This window comes from Botrytis porri (genome assembly GCF_014898465.1).
Source record: "Botrytis porri strain MUCL 3234 chromosome Unknown BPOR_002, whole genome shotgun sequence".
Classification (NCBI taxonomy): Eukaryota; Fungi; Ascomycota; class Leotiomycetes; order Helotiales; family Sclerotiniaceae; genus Botrytis; species Botrytis porri.
In genome coordinates, this window is record NW_024066076.1 from 1,810,518 (window position 1) to 1,828,793 (window position 18,276).

General features: G+C 40.5%; 7 protein-coding genes across 7 annotated transcripts; 2 read left to right on the plus strand and 5 right to left on the minus strand.

Moving 5' to 3' along the window:
- Nucleotides 1-1,353: 1,353 nt before the first annotated feature.
- EAF01_001551 (uncharacterized protein) lies at nt 1,354-2,934 on the plus strand (the record flags this gene model as incomplete). The annotated part of the gene is made up of 3 exons (XM_038909801.1): nt 1,354-1,459; nt 1,972-2,435; nt 2,770-2,934. 3 exons carry the CDS (start codon nt 1,354-1,356, stop codon nt 2,932-2,934), a joined length of 735 nt encoding a protein of 244 aa, XP_038774613.1.
- A 369-nt stretch (nt 2,935-3,303) lies between these two features.
- Nucleotides 3,304-4,498, minus strand: EAF01_001552 (uncharacterized protein; the record flags this gene model as incomplete). The annotated part of the gene is made up of 2 exons (XM_038909802.1): nt 3,304-4,378; nt 4,431-4,498. 2 exons carry the CDS (start codon nt 4,496-4,498, stop codon nt 3,304-3,306), a joined length of 1,143 nt encoding a protein of 380 aa, XP_038774614.1.
- A 2,864-nt stretch (nt 4,499-7,362) lies between these two features.
- EAF01_001553 (uncharacterized protein) lies at nt 7,363-8,133 on the plus strand (the record flags this gene model as incomplete). The annotated part of the gene is made up of 1 exon (XM_038909803.1): nt 7,363-8,133. The coding sequence occupies one exon, from the start codon at nt 7,363-7,365 to the stop codon at nt 8,131-8,133; it is 771 nt and encodes a 256-aa protein (XP_038774615.1).
- Nucleotides 8,134-8,647: 514 nt separating this feature from the next.
- Nucleotides 8,648-9,015, minus strand: EAF01_001554 (uncharacterized protein; the record flags this gene model as incomplete). The annotated part of the gene is made up of 3 exons (XM_038909804.1): nt 8,648-8,689; nt 8,741-8,826; nt 8,880-9,015. 3 exons carry the CDS (start codon nt 9,013-9,015, stop codon nt 8,648-8,650), a joined length of 264 nt encoding a protein of 87 aa, XP_038774616.1.
- Nucleotides 9,016-13,666: 4,651 nt separating this feature from the next.
- On the minus strand, nt 13,667-14,928 carry EAF01_001555 (uncharacterized protein; the record flags this gene model as incomplete). Its single annotated transcript, XM_038909805.1, has 3 exons — nt 13,667-13,832; nt 14,345-14,673; nt 14,857-14,928. The coding sequence occupies 3 exons, from the start codon at nt 14,926-14,928 to the stop codon at nt 13,667-13,669; spliced, it is 567 nt and encodes a 188-aa protein (XP_038774617.1).
- A 476-nt stretch (nt 14,929-15,404) lies between these two features.
- On the minus strand, nt 15,405-15,870 carry EAF01_001556 (uncharacterized protein; the record flags this gene model as incomplete). Its single annotated transcript, XM_038909806.1, has 2 exons — nt 15,405-15,734; nt 15,817-15,870. The coding sequence occupies 2 exons, from the start codon at nt 15,868-15,870 to the stop codon at nt 15,405-15,407; spliced, it is 384 nt and encodes a 127-aa protein (XP_038774618.1).
- A 258-nt stretch (nt 15,871-16,128) lies between these two features.
- On the minus strand, nt 16,129-16,583 carry EAF01_001557 (uncharacterized protein; the record flags this gene model as incomplete). The annotated part of the gene is made up of 2 exons (XM_038909807.1): nt 16,129-16,458; nt 16,533-16,583. The coding sequence occupies 2 exons, from the start codon at nt 16,581-16,583 to the stop codon at nt 16,129-16,131; spliced, it is 381 nt and encodes a 126-aa protein (XP_038774619.1).
- Nucleotides 16,584-18,276: the final 1,693 nt, after the last annotated feature.

The following is an 18,276-nucleotide window of genomic DNA, read 5'->3' on the forward strand; positions in this document are numbered from 1 at the left end:
TTATCTAGGCCCTTCTTATATCGCCCAGAAAACAGTATTCGTGCGCCAGAAAATCTACCTACTTTTACTAAATGTAAAACTCTGGTCACAACAAGCCCCCGATAACTCAACTACAACCCATGATAGCTGCCCTTTCTTCAATGGCTCTTTAAATACTCGAACTACCTAATATCTGAGACTTAACCGAAAACCCTCACGAACATTCTCCATTCAAAGAAATCTCTTGAAGCGGCTCAAGATGAGCCCTTCGTGGTTTGAACATACTTCTGGAACCCACAGAACTACCAAAGCCCATCGTGTAGACTCATGATTGTATTGCTACGGCCACACAACGGATTGAAGCTCCGCAGGCTATGTTAATCAAATGGACTTTTATGGCTGGGTAAGAAAGAGATGACTTTTGATTGTTAGATTCAGAGTCCGTATCTTTTAATACATTTCCAAATTTCCATGTAAGTTATGCTGGAACTCTGTAGCCATGAATTGATACTAATTAAGATAGGCCGCCGGTGTTTTCTTCGGTTGGAATCAACGGTTTCCGTGGTCGGAGTGTTTCCATATATCCAATAGCTGGTCTCCATTCAGCTAGTCTTTTGATTGACGGTCTAAGCATAACAATGCTGATATCGCGGTTCTCGTCCCACCCTACGTTGTTGATCTTGCTAAATACGGAGGGGTCTAGATTTCGTTGGCAGGAAAATCCTAAAACGTATCATTTATCTTGCAGGTGCCATTCCGCCAGCCGCTGGAGACGTTTATCTCTTCCAAAATTGAAACTCCTCGGCCACGTGGGAGCCCAGAGAGCATTGTTATCCCTTCCTTGAAGTCCAGTCAATTACACGATGAAACTTTTAGGGTCACCATCATTTGATCCCTGCGCAAATATATCCTTCTAGCATCAGGCTGATGATCTTTATGAAGCTGTCTGGAATAGAAACCGTGAACCAGAAAAATTACAACGTATCTTCAAAAACCTTCCTAAAAACTTCAGCAGTGGAGATCAACAGATCTCTACTCGCTACCTCCTACGCAACCAGATCTTTGGCTTTCACGTGGTCGAGGAGATGACATTATAGTCTTCCTTACTGGAAGGAAAAAAAAATCCTTATTCCCATGGAACATCGACTCAATTGACACCCAGAGATTTCGTCAAGCAATGGTTATTGGCGCATTGAGATTTCAAGCCGCTCTCTTGATTGAACCTTGTCGATCAAAAGTCATGACAGCGATAGAAAGGGCAGAGTTATTGAAAGCATTTGGCCCTGCTATAGAAAATGCTAATTTGACATGTCCACACACGCCAGAATTGCAAAATCTCATTTCTTTTCACGGAACCAGGGCGTCCTATTTCTTATGTCGGCGAGAGGAACTATACAACGAAGTCCCACATCACGAGAATATGCTTCTGAGATAGAGAAGTTATATGGCGATGCTGATAAGATGTCTGCATACAGTGCAGGTGAGAATGATTAAAACGAGGAACACGTCGATATTCAAGATGTTGAGGCAGTGTATAAACTCTTACATCTAGCTGTTCTTAAGGTCACCAAATGGGATGAGGTCAAAATACAGATGAAGATGATTCGTTCGTTCAGGAGTGGATTTTCTGCAGGCGTTTGCAACTCATTCGACATCTAAAAAAGGCTCTAAACAAGCCCGATCTCGCAATCTCTATCTTGTACGCCAATCCTTCTATTGCTCAGTTACTATATTCGATTGTTACTACGTCTAAGGATGAGCCGAACATAAATATATTGAATGCGTCGAATCGCCATCGTGAGATTGAGGAAACTCTCCAACGATACATTCAACCTTGTTGACAGAAATCTCTAGTAAGCATGAGTTTGGGAAAAAGTTATCCACAGTCAATGAACACGTAGTCATTTTGACGGGCTCAACTGGTTCTCTTGGATCATACATCCTAAGGGACATTGATGCAAGATAAATCCGTATCACATATTTATTGTTCAGATCGAACGTCCTCTGCCCGTTCCCGCCGTCAAGAAAAGTATAAGAACAACAACGAATCCACAGATTTCTCAACCTCTAAAGTTACGTACCTCAAGATAGATCTCTCTAAATCCGGTTTGGAAGTCGATAACGAAACATGCAAACGAATTCAAAGTTCTGCAGCAGATATCATCCACAGTGCTTGGCCAGTAAACTTCAACCTCTCTCTTGAAACACATAAGCCACAACTTGACGGGATTATCAATCTTCTATCTTTCGTCTCCACAATTCCACATCATGTCTCTCTTCTGTTCTTATCATCCATCAGTTCTATATTAGGTCTCGAATCAACATCCATACCCGAGATGATTATCGACGATACATCGGCACCCCTCCCAATGGGCTACGCAAAGAGTAAATTCATCTCCGAATGTATTCTCGACCACGCTGCTAGGGAATTATCTATCGACATCAAGGTTGCTCGTGTAGGTCAAATTTGCAGGTCCTGCTTAACACATCTGGTGTGTGGAATAGATCTGAGGGATGCCGAGTCTAGTGATTACTTCTTACAATACAGGATTTTTACCAGAGAACCTTGGTAGTGATGAGATGAAATTAGATTGGATACCGGTTGATCTCCTTTCATCTTAACTAGTTGATCTCTTACTCAACACAGATCTCAAGCTTCCGAATTGGGTGCTAGTATATTCCATCCGCTGAATCAAACTCCTACGACGTGGAATACTATACTCCACGTCATTTTGAATACCTTGAATTCTTTGAATCCCAAAGTCACTCTTGCAACAATCTCTTACACAGTCCTGGCTTCGGAAATTGAAAGATACGACGAGAAAAATTGTATCTGGTACTACGCAGTTGGAAGAGATATTGGAAAAGTATCTAGCGATTAAACTGCTTGAATTTTCTGAGACGTTGCCGGAGACGAAATGGTCGGATAAAGATGTGGAGAAGGCGATAGAATAGAAGCTAGTGTACATTTGAAGGGATTGAGGGGGTGTGGATGAAAAAATGGGTTGAGGGTTGGATTCAGGGCTTAGGTTGGGTGATGGGTGGTTTTGGAGTAGAGACGTGTAAGGAATTGAGAAGGGGTGTTTTTGATGTGAGAGATAAGGTTAAGGGAAAGGTATAGGGTAGTTACAATATTGTTAAGCTCATGATCAGTCTTGTCTCGAAGGCCGGCAGAATTCGTTCGGGAGATCTTGATTCTATGATTACATGATATAAATTATCAATATCGAAAACATTTCTTACTATTGATATCATCAATCCCATCATTACTCATGAACTACCATTACACTTAACCTAAAAGTCCATTCCCAACAACCAACCCCTCTATTTAAACAACGCCACCGACTTTCTACTATATCCCACCGTCGTAGGCCACGCACTATAATCCGGCGTGAATAAAATCGCATCATTACAATCACTTCCCAAACTCGTATTATTCAGCCACGCCGGTTCCCAATAATGCACACCTCTTCCCAATCCATGCGGTACATTCCTCACCACACTAATCACATCCTCCGTCCACTCCAGCTGTCCCGCAACCGTATACGGAATCTCCGGCTCGCTGCTCTGAGGAATCGGATTATATTGTCCATCGCAAATTGCCGGGTAATCCGTCTCGGCCACATGAACCGGCTTGCGATATGTTTCCGCAACCCAATGCAAAGTCGTGCGCAAATTTGCCAATGTAGCAGCGGTACCGTAAAAAGGGTAAAAAGAAAATCCAAAAACATCCCATGCGGAGAGCGGTACATCATTAGCGGTTAAGGCATCGAACCAGCGTTGTTGGAGCGTAACATTCCATCCATCATCAATATGGATCATAATCTGTGGTTTGTGTACCCCGACCGCAAGTGCGTCGTCGACGCCTGCACGTGCAGATTTCCACAGCGTGGCAAAGGAGGAGAAATTCTTGTGCAGAGCGCTTGGGGGTTGGATATCCACGTCTACGTAACCGAAGGGCCATAGCATGCCATGACGGATTTCATTACCCAGCGCGACGATATCGAGTTTGATACCCGCCTTTTTGAACGATACCAAGGTATCTTTTACATATGCCCTCAGGGTTTTCGCAAGAGGTTTCAACTCTGTAGGCCAGGCAGCTGGAGGAGGTTGTTTACTGGGATCAGCCCAGGAATCGGAAAAGTGGAAATCGAGATAGATTTTGTAGCCTTGTTTTTGCATGCGTTGGGCAAGTTGCAGATTGTATGCTAAGCCGTAGACGCCTTCGACGGGATCAACCCATTGACGTAGTCGTACGCTGTTCATGCCGCCGTCGCCGAGAATGGCTTCGGCGGGTCGCGTGGCGTTGTGTTTGAGAGTGTCTTTGAAGATGGAACCGCTTTGTTCGAGCATGGGGAGAGAGGATAAATCATGTCCTTTGAAGAAGTAGGAGGAATCTCTGGGGTTTTTGTGAGTTTTGATGGAAGAGGGATTGAGATTAGTGTTCGTACCTTGAATGGTTCTCTGGTCTTGCCAATGTTAATGGCAAGACTGTGATTAGAAGACCCCAGAATTTCATGATTTCTATCGTACGTATTATGTACACACAATTAAAAAACTCGGATACTTCTAAAATAAAAATCGACAGACCACAGCTCAATTTATACAAAATCATCCCCATCCCATCCGGATTAAACCCATCTCTCCATCTCTCCATCCCACAAACCCCATAACTCAACACACACAAACCAAGTACCTACCAATCGTATACCCACCCCATCAACACCCCACCCCACGGCTCAGCGCCGACACTATGCAACAAAATAAACTACTCCGTAAAGTCCAAGAAAAACATCCTCCCCCTGTTCCCCCGTCCCCGCGATCCGAAAACTCGGCAAACAGAATTTCCACCATACATGTTACTGTTTTCAAGATACGAACGGGTTATTTATCCCATCTCCACGTTCTCCGAAATTCTAGATGTAGATGTGGGGTTATTTAATCTGTATTTAATCTACGTGCATTCTGCACCCCTCATTTGGGGTTTAGCGGGCCAATGGGAAGGGTGGATGAAATGGGTGGGGATGTTTGTCCGGGGAAGCGAGGGCGCGCCGATGCAGGTCGAGGTGAGGGTTAGGGATTTGGGATGGATACTAGGGGCTTGGATCTTGGATTGGGGTTGCGAGGAGTTAGTATGGTGGTCATGTGGTATGTATTGTGAAGAAATGAAATGTGTGATTGTAAGATTACCGGTATTATAAATTGTTCGGAGATTCTTGAAAGGGAGTTGGTTGCTGTTTTGGTTTGGTGTGGCGGTCAGTAAAATTGGCGAGGCGAGGACCGAATTTTCGGGATTGTAAAAATACCTAGGTACTTGTAGTAAATAAGCGTATTCCACCCACTCTTGGTAATCTTCATTATTGATTGTCTGGTCGCTTGTGAATAAGCTGGGGAGGTCCAATGGAGATTTTTGAACATTGCGTATGTACTTCAACATATCGTGAGTGGGCTCAGGTGAGATTACTAATGTATGAAATCACCATATGCATGCGAATACACTCGAGTATTGTAATCGTGTTTTTTGAGTAAGAAGAGAGTGAGTTTCGAAAGATATAAGGTTATATTAACCTGGTATATATATCAATACCCTAGCGAACTGTCGTCTATAATTACCATGCGATATATCCCCAACGCCTCACTCACCCACAGTATTAATTATCCCACCCGCTGTTTTTGTCTAATATTCATAAGAGTATATCAATCCTTTAATAGAAATCCCCGCCCAACATACCATTCGAGCTGTCCAATAGGTTCTTATTCAATCTTATTCAAAATATTTTGAGTTTAAAACCCTCACCTGTGCACCTCCCATAGCAGCACTCGAAAACAACTTCTCCCTCTTCAACACGAAACCCAGTATTAGTACAGACACCCTTGCTGTAATAATACAAAATCTCTTTTATTTATAATCGCTTACTTAATCTCCTGTACCAGTATATCCGGAAGAATCTTCTAAATCACTCCCTAGGAACTATTTAGAAACACCGAGTTGGTAATAACAAGCGTGATAATTACACCGCAGGTTAATATATGGCTGAGACCTTCGCGCTAGGCGATGACTCTCTTCCGACAACATCAGTCCCGAAATCCGCGACTTAGCCCCCAACAGCTGTACAGTCCTCGTCTCATCAGAAAATCACTGGAATGCAGAGGCGGTTGGTTTTTCGGGATGTCATGGACATCCCGAACTGAGAGATGCGAGTGCAGACTCGGATGACATCTGTTACGCCTTGGCGCGCGCGCAATCAATGCTGCAAATCATAGGGCAGGAAGAAAGCAAGTTTGAATTGATTCCTCTCTCCGGAGAAGGGGAAAGAGCAAGTCTAAATGCGGGAGGTGAGATCCTACGCAGATCCATGTTACCTTTGAGTTTGGTGCTAATGAGATTTTAGAAATATTTCTTATCAAAATCAATAACATCGAATATTTTATATTGAAAAAACACTATTTTTGGTACAGAGTTCTTAGCTTACAAGTAATTATACAATCAAGTATATTATAAAGTTCATCAAAGTAGTAGCTATTTAGCTATGTAGTTTTAATGATTAATTTAATTTTATTAGTATGTATGATTAGTATTAAAACCTCACGAGAACAATTCGCTTTCCCTGCATAGGAACTAGTTGGCCGTTTATAAGCGTCGACTATTAGAGCTTTAAATAGAAAGTAGTAAACCAGACAGCTATTTAACACTCGTAGTCAATCACCTACGTTTCTCAGTTGTCTCAAAAAAGAAAAGTTAGATGTCTTTCTTCAGAAAAGAGTATTTTAAAAAATTCGAATTCTGAAATATAATTTTAGGAATCTCACCATCAATGCCATAAGTCGATTCGTCAAGAAAATGAAGAAAATGAATACACCAGTGCCTAGTTCTGTCCCTGCTCCTCCCACCACTAAGGATATCTAGTGGAATCAAGAAAATCTCGATTATCTCAAATGTATTGCTGAAAAAGAACTGGAAAGGGATTTTGCGGAGACTAGAACAGGGTACTTAGATATCGCTTCGACAACTTAGGGCTAAAGCAAACCATACTCTCACAGAAGTACAGCGCTCTACGCTCTGGTAACGCCACGGCAAAGATTGACGTGCGGGTGAATTCTGCAACCCTCAATCAGGGGAAATAACAGAAGGTTTCCAAACGGGCCCATGGGCTGAAGGAAATTGTGTGGGATGGTGTAAATGATGATTTTGCCCTAGCATACTACTCGTATCGCAAGGCAAAAGGATCTCGCAGTGATACAGGGGTAGACGGGGAAGTGTTCCTGAAACGCCATGATTTTACAGATACTTTGACGGGGTATACGGGCGTGGCAGCAAACTCAACGAAAGGGGAACAAAGCCAGGTGACGAAGCTAAGAGCTGGACCCCCGGGAAGTTACTTAATGGATCTTGACGATTGGGAGTTCCACCAATGGCTGTGTGACACCTCGGATCATAACCCGGGTGAAATCACAGACCTGATGAAATATCATATGCAGCGATGTGCGAATAAACCAGATGAAATTTACAAATTACGGCGACATTTTTGGGATACGACGGGACATGAAAATATAGAATGTCCATTGAAATTTACCAAGCAACCTACTCCTAAGACGAGCACAAATGTGACTAAGACGTCGAGTGATAAGAAGAGGGCATCGGATGATAAAGCACCATCGTCGAGGAACAAGCCACAAGCGTCAAGTAGCAGGACACAACCATCTAGTAGTGGAACGCCACAACGAACCGATAATCGAGATAACCGAGACCTTTATGACACTCCTCCACCAGCTCCAAAATTATCCCGCTCAAAGAAACCCAGTACAAATCCACCTGCAAAAGGATATGCATCAGGAGGATGGAGAAGCGTGAATGATCCAGAAGCAGGGCAGCGACGACGCTCACCATCTAGTTCCCGCGAGCCCGAATCACGCAGTAGCGCATCTTTTGCATTTCGACCAAGTCCTTCATCTGGTGGAGAGAGTTACAATGAGACTTCAAGATCTTCGAATAGCAGAAGAGAACCTGATCAGAGGGATCGACGACAAGATGCCGCTTTTATGTCTCGCGCCTCGGATAGCAATACTAGTAGACCAATGACGAAACGACCTGCTATGACGTCTGAGAGGAAAGATGATAGTAGGCGAACGAGAGAGGGAATTGTCGCTTTGTAAATCTAAGATACCGCGTGATTCTCGCATTTCAAATTGATGTATGAACAATGATGTCGGAATTTGTCATATGAAGCGTATTGGGCTGCACTTTAGACTGTCCTCCGCTACCACTATTGCACACACTTCCATTTACATATAGTGATCAAACAACACTTCATGGAAGTCACATTTTGAGTTGAAAAGCTGGAACAATCTAGGCTGCCCGTTCTGTATATGAGATATAACGAATTTTATTTTTTGGTTGCTAATCTGGTTACCCCTTCCTACTACATACTGACTTCTCTCGTGTGATTCAAACAAATTGTATATTGTGTCTAAAAATATCGAAACAAAATCAAGAAGCCAAATAAAAATAAATAATCAACATCCATCTTCACAACTCCATCATCCAAACTGTGATACATGAGAATCCAGGCGCAACTTTATCTTGAGGTCAAGGATCTTTCTGATCTGTCAAACCCAAAGATTTTGGAGATCCATAACAACCGCAAGTATAGAAAGTCTCGCGAATTCTCTATGAACCACTTGGAGAAGAGCAAATAAGAGCTTGACCCAACTATTCGAGTAATTAGTATCCGCACCTAGACCAAAAAGCAGGACAACTCACGATAGGAAGATCGCAGCACATGTCGATTTTTCCAACATCGGCGCAGACTTTGCTGAAAGATGCTGCGTCGGTGTATGTACCCGGTGCTATTTGGTATTAGGTTATTAGTCTGCTTCGGCTATGAGAGGTAAATACATACGAGTCTCGCAGTCTAGATCAGCTACACCAAGGACATCAGTGTCGCAGCATCGAGGATTGCCGCTGCTGCAGATAGCATCTTGTCGAGATACAAGGGTGGCAGGCATTGCGAAGGCAGATGCGAAAAGGGCAGTCATGCTGACTACGATGCTGATTCTTGAGGAATAAATGTTGATGAAGGATTTTGTATGATTGATTTGGTGGAAGTAAAAGTTATTTTCTTGAAGTTTGTTGTAATGATGAGACTGAGAATGAACTGAGAATGATTGTAGAGAGGAAACTTCGTACACTTTATAGATTTCTCTGAGCTCGTTCGTGTTGCCCTCCTGGTGGCCAACATGGCTCCGCTACACCTCAGGTCAAGTACATGATGTCAGTTCATGAATATTCTTGATATTTAGTACGAGCTGACGATAACGTAGAGCATGCTCTTTCCTATCATTAGGGGTGATATTGATAAGAATAGAAAAAGCAATGACATCCAGGGAGTTCACATGGTGATCATTGGATAACTCGATTATGTGAAGAGGAATATAAACTTGGATAGTGATTGCCTAAGACCAATCCCATAGACTACCATCGGTTCCTGACATATAATATCACCAAGTATGAGCCACTTTTCGGAATACCGGATTCAGCTTTTCAAGGATAGAGGGGCAGGAAGAGTAGCTTCAGCATCCAAAGATCAGCGACTTGCCTTATAGCTCATTGGTTAAGATGGCTCGGGCTAAATAAAATCAAGTGCACACCTAAACCACACATCTTTCAAAATTTCAACTGTTAATCAAACAATCAAATTTGGTATTTTGACTTTGACTTGAGTATTCCGAAGTGTGTGATTGATTAGGTGCTACAGTTTTACCGTATTTCAAGCATATTTGTAGTTATCATATCCTACATAGATATGTGTGTTTTCTGAGATTCTCTTTCTTGATGATATAGTGTGTACCGTGCACATGAGTTCGTTCAGCTCGGAACCGGGACGTAGCCGTTGTGGAGAATTCTTCATACTACAGCAGCTAAAGCTTCAGGGATCGGCTAGCCCCATATCTCCACTCTTGGTGCGATCATCGTGATATATCGTTGGGATTGAAGTGTCAATCGGCCAACTTTATATTGTTATACGACGTGCATCCGAACGACGAATATCGAGGCAGCTATAGCCTCGTTGACGATTGACGAATGATCATACTTCACTACTGAATTTCAATCCATTTTGCAATATAATCGTATGATAATGAGCGAGCTTCCTATATTGACCTAACATTTCATACCATAACAAATATTGAAGACCTGGCTAGGCGGAGCTCCAATGCTGTTATATCAAGGCTATTTTTGGTATGCAGATAGACAATCGGGTTTGTCAGAATAGAAACCATGCCTGCTGTCAAGCAAGAAACGATCCGAAATTAAAACTCAACCATGTGGCAAACATGCAATATCATGTTGAATTATGGTAAAGGTCCTCAAATTGCATTTTTTTGGTCGGCGTGTGGCAAAGGTCTTGCTCCGGTATTTCCAATGCAGGCCAATATAAGAGCCGTAGCGATACCCCCGATTGGTCAATTGGAGTGAGTTGAGCATTCCAAAACGGTAACTCTGTCCGAAAGATCTGCATTTTCTCCTTTCTTTCGCTTACTCAGGTACAGAATTCTTGCAAAGATTAGGATTTGTTAGTCCCAATTGAAATGGGATATGTCGTCGCGTTAAAGGTTCGTCATAAATGACAAGGTTGTATGGCCATGCTGGTAGAAACCCTCTTGATAGGTCAAATCTTTTCATTTGATCCCTTATATCCGTGTGAAAAGATATCATTTCAGAACAAGTAACGAAGACAGTTTCAAAAACGGTCGAGAAGCATTTGACGTCGACGCTAGTACTTTTGCATCTAATGGGTAGCTTGTTTAGGAAGTCATGCTTATATCACGTGCAACATGCTCTTTCCTGTGCATGCTTAATAACCATCTCGGAATCTTTTTGACAACGACTATATCCAAAAAGGAATCCTGGATCGGATTAGAAAACTTTAATAGAATACGTATTGAAGAAACTTTGGATGCTATGTCTAGATTCATAGGCGCTTCATGAACAACCTTAAACGGTGACGGCTCAACGTCACTTCATCCATTCAAGATCGTAGAAATCACAGTCAACGACAGTGTCTATTTTCTACATGACCCTTACCCAGTCCTCTATTATTTTTCGATGAGGAATTTCATCGCCATTGCCTGCAGTGAAACTGAAAATGCCTAGCTAGATTTATTACAAAACCGACGACCTTGAATGTTCTACAGTCGAATGGCATCCCTTCCTACCGCCTAACTATCATTCCGATCCCCATATCTATCCATAGCATTTCTCGCATCCGGCCGAAAAATTGACGTTTATTCTCAGCTCTCGACGTCTAGGGAAAGAATACAGAAGTTGGTGATAGGTTTGGAAATATATGCCAAGTTTTGTGCATGCACTAGAAAAGGGAAATAATAAGATACTTACGGTCCGAGGCCGTACAGGTACTTTCAAAACTCCCCTTCATACAAAACGTCGTGTACCAGCATCTGCTTCGCCACCATATCCTCATGTTTTTTCTCCTCGACTTTGCATTGCTTATTTTCCTTATCGACATCACAAAGCTCGCGCTGAATCTTTTCAACCTCGAAGAGTGTTTGTTCCTTCAGCAAGGCCTGCTCCTCTTGGCGTAGTGCTGCAATGTATTGTACATGTTTCTGTATATTTAACTGGAAGTCTTCGATTTGCTTTTGGTGCTCGCGAATGGCATTTCGAGTTTTCGTAAGTGTGTCTTTGGATTGTGTGGACTGTTGCCTGACGGGCTTGAGAAGTTGGGAGCCGGACTGCACGGTGGTATGTTAGTTAAATGCAGCTCTTTGTTACAAATAATGAAGGAAAGATGAATTTGGCGCAAAGGTTGGGTTGCATAGTTGAGTTGAGCTTACCATTTTGTTGGAATTGGGCTTCATGGTTGCTGCTTGTAAGTTCGAGTCGCACATTGTAATTCGAGGTGCACAACTTCTAAATTCTTCTAGAATCGGAGATCAGAAAAGCTTTTCATGTTGAAGGCGCATGATATGAAGGCTGAGGAAGAATTTGAGGAGGATAGGAAGAAAATAGGTTAGGAAACAAGGAAGTCATGAGTGGTTAATATTCCTATGTTGGAGATGTGAGTGGTATGTTGGAGGTGATTATTCCTTATTCAAATTCTTCTTATCTGAATGAATATTCATCTATTAATTAAGGTCCTAGTATGCATAACATACAACGCAGTGAATGATTTCCCATTGCTGTTCCCACCCATTGACCCACATTTGGCAAAAGGTCGTTTTAGCGAGGGCGGTATGTATGAAGTGAAGATATACTCCCAAGCCATTCACCACCAGACTCCATTCGCTCATTCAAAAAAATCACAATCACCATCAAAATATGCATGAGGGTCTTGAGAAATAAAACAAAAAGGTGGTTGTAACAGCATCATCCCCTGATTAAGAGACTCTTGATGATGAAGTCAGGCGCTCAGACTAATTGACGCTGGCCGAAGAGTGAGAACCATAGGCAGCCCACACCGTTAGAAACGCTTTTTTGAAGGCTTTTCGCGTACTTGAAATACATATCAGAGTAGCTTCACGCCGCTATACTAATGGATGATGATAGCACGGGAAGGAAGTTGCCGTCACTGCATCAACGTTGGAACTGGGAGAATGTTTTACGCTGATAAATTTCATTTGTGGTGATTATTTGCAAGATAAAATATCATTAAGTTACGCCGCTACGACCGTTAGCATGTTAATTCTCCTTCTTTATGGTCGTTATCGATTTTGTATCCAGCTCGCACGCGCTGTCTTCGACTCTGATGTCTGAAGCCTGATGACGCGGGAATATTAGGGGTGAGTATGAATGATCAACAGAATCATAAGCATAAAAGCTTGAGGGCAATGACTTACACTGCAAATTAAAATATCTGCTTCAAAGCCAAATTGGTTCACAGTCACTCTCAATTTCTCTTCTACCTCCTCCAAATCCTCAAGCAATCCCGCCTTCTCTACCTCAGTCCTCAATTTATTGTTCAACTCCTACTCAAATTCATCCAATTACTTTTGAATCTTCTCGAGCTTTGCCGCCTTTTCCTTACAATCGGCATTGTATTCCTCGTCATCTCGAATTCTTTCTTCGTAGTCAACTTTTTCTTGTCTTAGATTTTGGATGCGTTCTTCACACATTCGAATATCCTCTTTGTTCTCTTGGAGAACCATCAAGAAACGAATAGATTTCTCGCTCGTTGTGGTCGGTTGAGCTATTATTTTCCTTGATTAAAGCTTTGATCTGGATAAAAGGGCTCATCAGTTACTCTTCGTGTTGACATAGAACCCGGCATCGTATCGAGATAGGGGTTTTGAGACTTGAATAATCTACCTTTTTGGAAGCACTATCTCTGTTCTTTCCAGAATTTCCACTCATCTCAGAAGCGCTTCTTCTCGGTGGCATATTTGCAAGTTGGAAGATGTGGATTTTTACCTGGAAGTTGAGGATTTTTGACAAGAATTGATTGCAGGTCTAGTCAAATCTAGCTGATAGATGTACTACAATTCTGCCTCACTCAATGCTCCCTTGATGACTTCTTCCAATTCATCCTTTCCAGCCTTCAAAAGCGTCTTCGAAAACTCCTCTCCTCGGTCTTGAGCCACTCTTAGTAATTTCCTCCTTCTCGAATCCTTCAAGTTCATCTTTGGATCTTTGAGCTTTATGTTCCAACAGTCGCAGTCCTCCTCGCTGTCTCTACATCTCAGATTCAACTTTCTCGATTTCCGTTTCGAAAAACCAGAGTTCCGCCTCGTCCTCTTCAATTTCGTGTTTTTTTCCAATCGATCTCTTCTTGCGATGAATATACATCTCACGATCTTGCAGCGATAGACTCTTGACATTTGTTGAGCGCTTGTTTGACCTAAAAAAGTAACGTAGCATCAGTCACTGCATCATAATGACGTGATTATGAGGAGGAGAAAGGTTGGTCTTGCCAACCTCTTGGAAAGGATCATCCAATTCAGTCTCACAGACTGCTTGAAGAGCGGTTCGTTTACGGGACACTCTTCAGCAGGGTAGGTGCTCAAATTTGGGCTTGGAGTTGAAGAGAAGAATTGGAGGTAGGACCAGCTAATAAGTGAATTACTGCCGGAAATTTGATCAAGAGAAACACGCTAACACATATTTTTCTCTTTTTAAGATGGAGGTGAATAAAAATGAGAGCTGGTATCATGATTGAATTAACTCTCGTAATATGAGAACTTCGTTGTCATGTATATCGCTCTAATAAACACAAACTTTTCCCATGCCCCGAATTCCGTTTCCACAAAACCTGTCTTCACATCAGATCTGGATACTTAGAAGCGGAATATGATTAGTCTTGATAATGTGTAAACCCCAATACTTCATGCACTTAGAGGAACAGTAACTTACATTGCATCGCATAGCCTAGCCCTAAATCTCATTTTTGATCTTCTCCCCTTTATCGCCAGCAGTCTTCTCATTCTATCTCCCTCGCTCTCCTTCTCCAATTTATCTTCCAGAAATCTTGCCATACCCCATTGGATAAATTTCTGAAGAGCCTTTTCACGAGTCATCCCTTGCTTTTGAATAGCCAGAATGACTTCCTCTTCCCGTTTCAAGTCCACAATTTCTTGTCTATTCTTCTCGATATTGTCCTCATACTCTTTATTCGTTTGCTCGAGCTCTTGTATAGATTTTGAGAATTCTGGATGCATTTTTCCCATCTCTTGATATTGTATCTATGCAAATCAATTTCTTGCTTGTTTGTCCCGATGAGATCCTCAAACTCTTCTGTTTCACTACTGTTGAAAGCGACCTTGTCTGCATTCTCTTTAAGCATCTCTTTTATCTAAACAGAGAATAAGTAGAAAGATCTAATGACATGTACAGATGATAGAAGACGTGGAATCTAGATTACTCACTCTCTTGAATGGACCACCCGCAGCCTTTCCAGAGCTTCCCATCATTTCGGAGGCAGTTCTTTTTGGAACCATGTTGAAATTGGGAGATATTATCAAGTTGGGACTCTGTTGTAGAATAGGCTATATTGAAAATATTGAGTACTTGGGAAGAATTTCCTGCTTGAACGTTGGAGAAGTTCAAGGTTAGATATATCACGAGAAATAGATGGAGAAAGAGTGATTTTAAGTGGGTACAACCAGAGGTACGTAAATGGACGGAACTTATTTCACTTTCAGGATCGAAGCTACACTTTGTAAGATTATTGATGTGCATTCAAAGATGTCTAGTTTAGGTTTTGATTTTTCCAAGGCCATGTGTGCAGTCGTTAACTTTAACCTCCCCGCCTGCAATGTAATGACCATGATCTCCACCCGCAAGTTGAATCGCTAACCCGCACTTGATATCTTTAGTTCTGTTTGTCCTGTAGAAAGAAAAATTAGTATCGAATGCTAGAGGCGAAGATGATAACCTCATAACCAGAAGGAAAATGGTTCCACATAACATACCCTCAGGCGTTTTTTCCAGTCGCCTCTCTCTCCAGCAAACTCTTCAAATGCTTTCTTATCATCTTATCAACAGTAACACGCAACATTTCTTTCACCTCAAGAGCTTTTTGGCGCTTCTTGGCGTCCATCAATGCTTGTTCGCAGTTTGCCAACTTTTTACGGAGACTCCGCTCCAATATCTGCCTTCTTTTATGAGAAGCTCGTTGATAGTTTTCAATGGACGATCGAGCTTGCTCTTCGAGATCCTGAATGAATCTTTTAACATTTTGGAGACTTATGGCGACTTCATCGCTTTGTGCCTTGAAGATTGGTATTATGTGACGTGTTTGGACCTACAAGGGCGGGTTAGCAATGTTTTATACAGACGAAGAGGAGGCGCATTCCCTGGAGAGATCAGCGCCTATATTTACTCACAAGATTTAATGTACTAAATGCTGCAGCCAGCTCGGCGCGGCCTCTATCTTCCATGTTTGGAAATGAAGTTCGAAGTTCGAAGATAGGATTTTGGGTGGAGAATTCGAGAGGTTAACAGATTTCAAAATCTTGATGTGAGTTTTTAAAGATACAACCTTAGGTACCGAAAATATTATTTAGCGAAAGGTCACAAGTCAAAGATTCACTATAGACAGTATGGAATGAAGAGTTTTTGAGATTCTGTTATCTTTAAGAAGCTACTGCCATCCAGAAAATGACGGAAATTCACTTCTTGGTGCCAAAAAGATACCTTCAAGAATTCTTTGAAGTCTCTCCATTCTCCATCAACTGCTCAATTGGCTTCATGCATGCCTTCTCCATGCTAATAGACTCCTCTATGACCTTTTGCAGATCCTTTTCATTCTTCTCCCGACAAGCAATCATTTCAACGAGTAATCTCGCCATGGAATATATAAGGTGTTTATGTTGTCTTTGGCGTTCTTCAGGGAAGGACCTATGCAATACAATTGTAGAACGAGAATCTTCTTCTTCCAGAAGAGCACTTGCTATGAACTTTGCGAGTGTATCGATATTTTCTTGAGTCTTTCTCTGTGCCATTGGTAGGAACCAAAGTACTTCGTCCTGAGCAGATGATATAAATTAGAATCCAGGTGATCATACAGGAAAAATGATGAGGAGTGCCTGAATTTACTTACGACGGTGGGTACTTCAATAATTGAGATTGTTGATGCATGAGATGATGCCATTTTACGCTTTGCGACTGTAGATAAGATTTTGCGTGGTGTCTTTGCGAAGGTGGAGGGGTGTTGAGGGACTGATTTTGAATGCCGATCTCAGTGTGGTATTTTGAGGGTGTCAGTACTTGAGTCGTTTGATAAGTCGGTTGTTGCATGTAATACTCTCTAATTACCAGAGAAGAGAGAAGAAAATGTGCAAGAGATAATGATATATAAAAGCATACAATATTTCAATGATCTATAATTTGTGTCAAAACCTTTATGAAACAATTTCGTTGTCTTGGAGGTTAGCTCTAGAATAATAATAATAATATTAGTATTCTAATATTAGTGGAAGACTTAGTCACTTTAGTTTAAGGGATAAATCGAATATATAATATGAGAGTTGAATTGAAGTCAAATCATAAGAAAGAGCTTAATCGAGCTGAATTTGCTTGCTTTTTCTAGGTTTATATAATTTATAATGAAATTCTAGTGATTTCATACTTATAAATAAGATCGATTTAAATCAGATCTTATAGAATCATTTGTATTATAAAAAGAAAATATGATCAATCAATTTAGTCTATTTTATTAGTAATCTTATATGTAATTTTATCTCATTTTATTCCATGGTAAATCAATTTGATAAACGACATAATAATACAAATTATTGCATAATAACATAATTTTATAATATAAAATTATATTATACATAACGTGATTCATCACCGAGTAGATCATATCACCGAGTGGATCACTTTCACCTCAAATATTCACGTCTCAATTCAACACGCGTTTTATCAATCAATTATCATACAATCGAATAATAATAAAGCTCGAATACTCTTAGCCATCGAGGCTATTCGAAAAGACAAAAAACTCAGTATTCGATGATCTGCCAAGCTATATAATATACTATATACAACACTACATTATAGAATAAATAGTTTTACTCTTTATACCGAATTTTTACCAAATGGTAGTAACCTTTCGAAATTAAAAGAGGAGATTATTATTCAATATATAATTGATATGGATATAAAAGGTTTTATACTTAAATATAAGGGGGTAGAAGATATAGCGAATTATATTCTTGAATTAAGAGGAGCAAAGAGAGTTGGAAAGTAATAGGTATATTGATTTGTAAAATGTAATAAAGAGTTAAGGATACGTTTTACTCATATTTATGACTTTCAAAAAGCTTTTTACAAAAATCCTAAACTTATTGAAGATTGGTTTCAATTTATATCAAATATATAAAACAAATTTAGTATTTTCGATTGTGATTTATGGAATTTCGATGAAATAAACTTTATAATAGAAATTATAAATATTAATATAATTATTATTAGCTCTAAGAGATTTAATAGAAGTAAAGCTATATAACTAGGCAATTGAGAATGAACAACAATAATTATATATGGTAATAGTGAGAGGAACATTATACCTTCATTTCTAATAATTTAAGAACAAATGCATCTTTCCAATTAATATATGAAAATCAATCTTTCTACAGATTAAACTATTAAATCTACTTCTAATAAATAAACAAACAATAAGATAGGGTTAAAATAATTGAAACATTTTAATAAATATATAAGAAATCAAACTAAGAGTAAATATAGAATATTAATACTAAATAGGTATAAAAGTTATAAATCAATACTATTCCAGAACTATTACAAAGAGAATAATATTAAATATATATATTTATTATTAC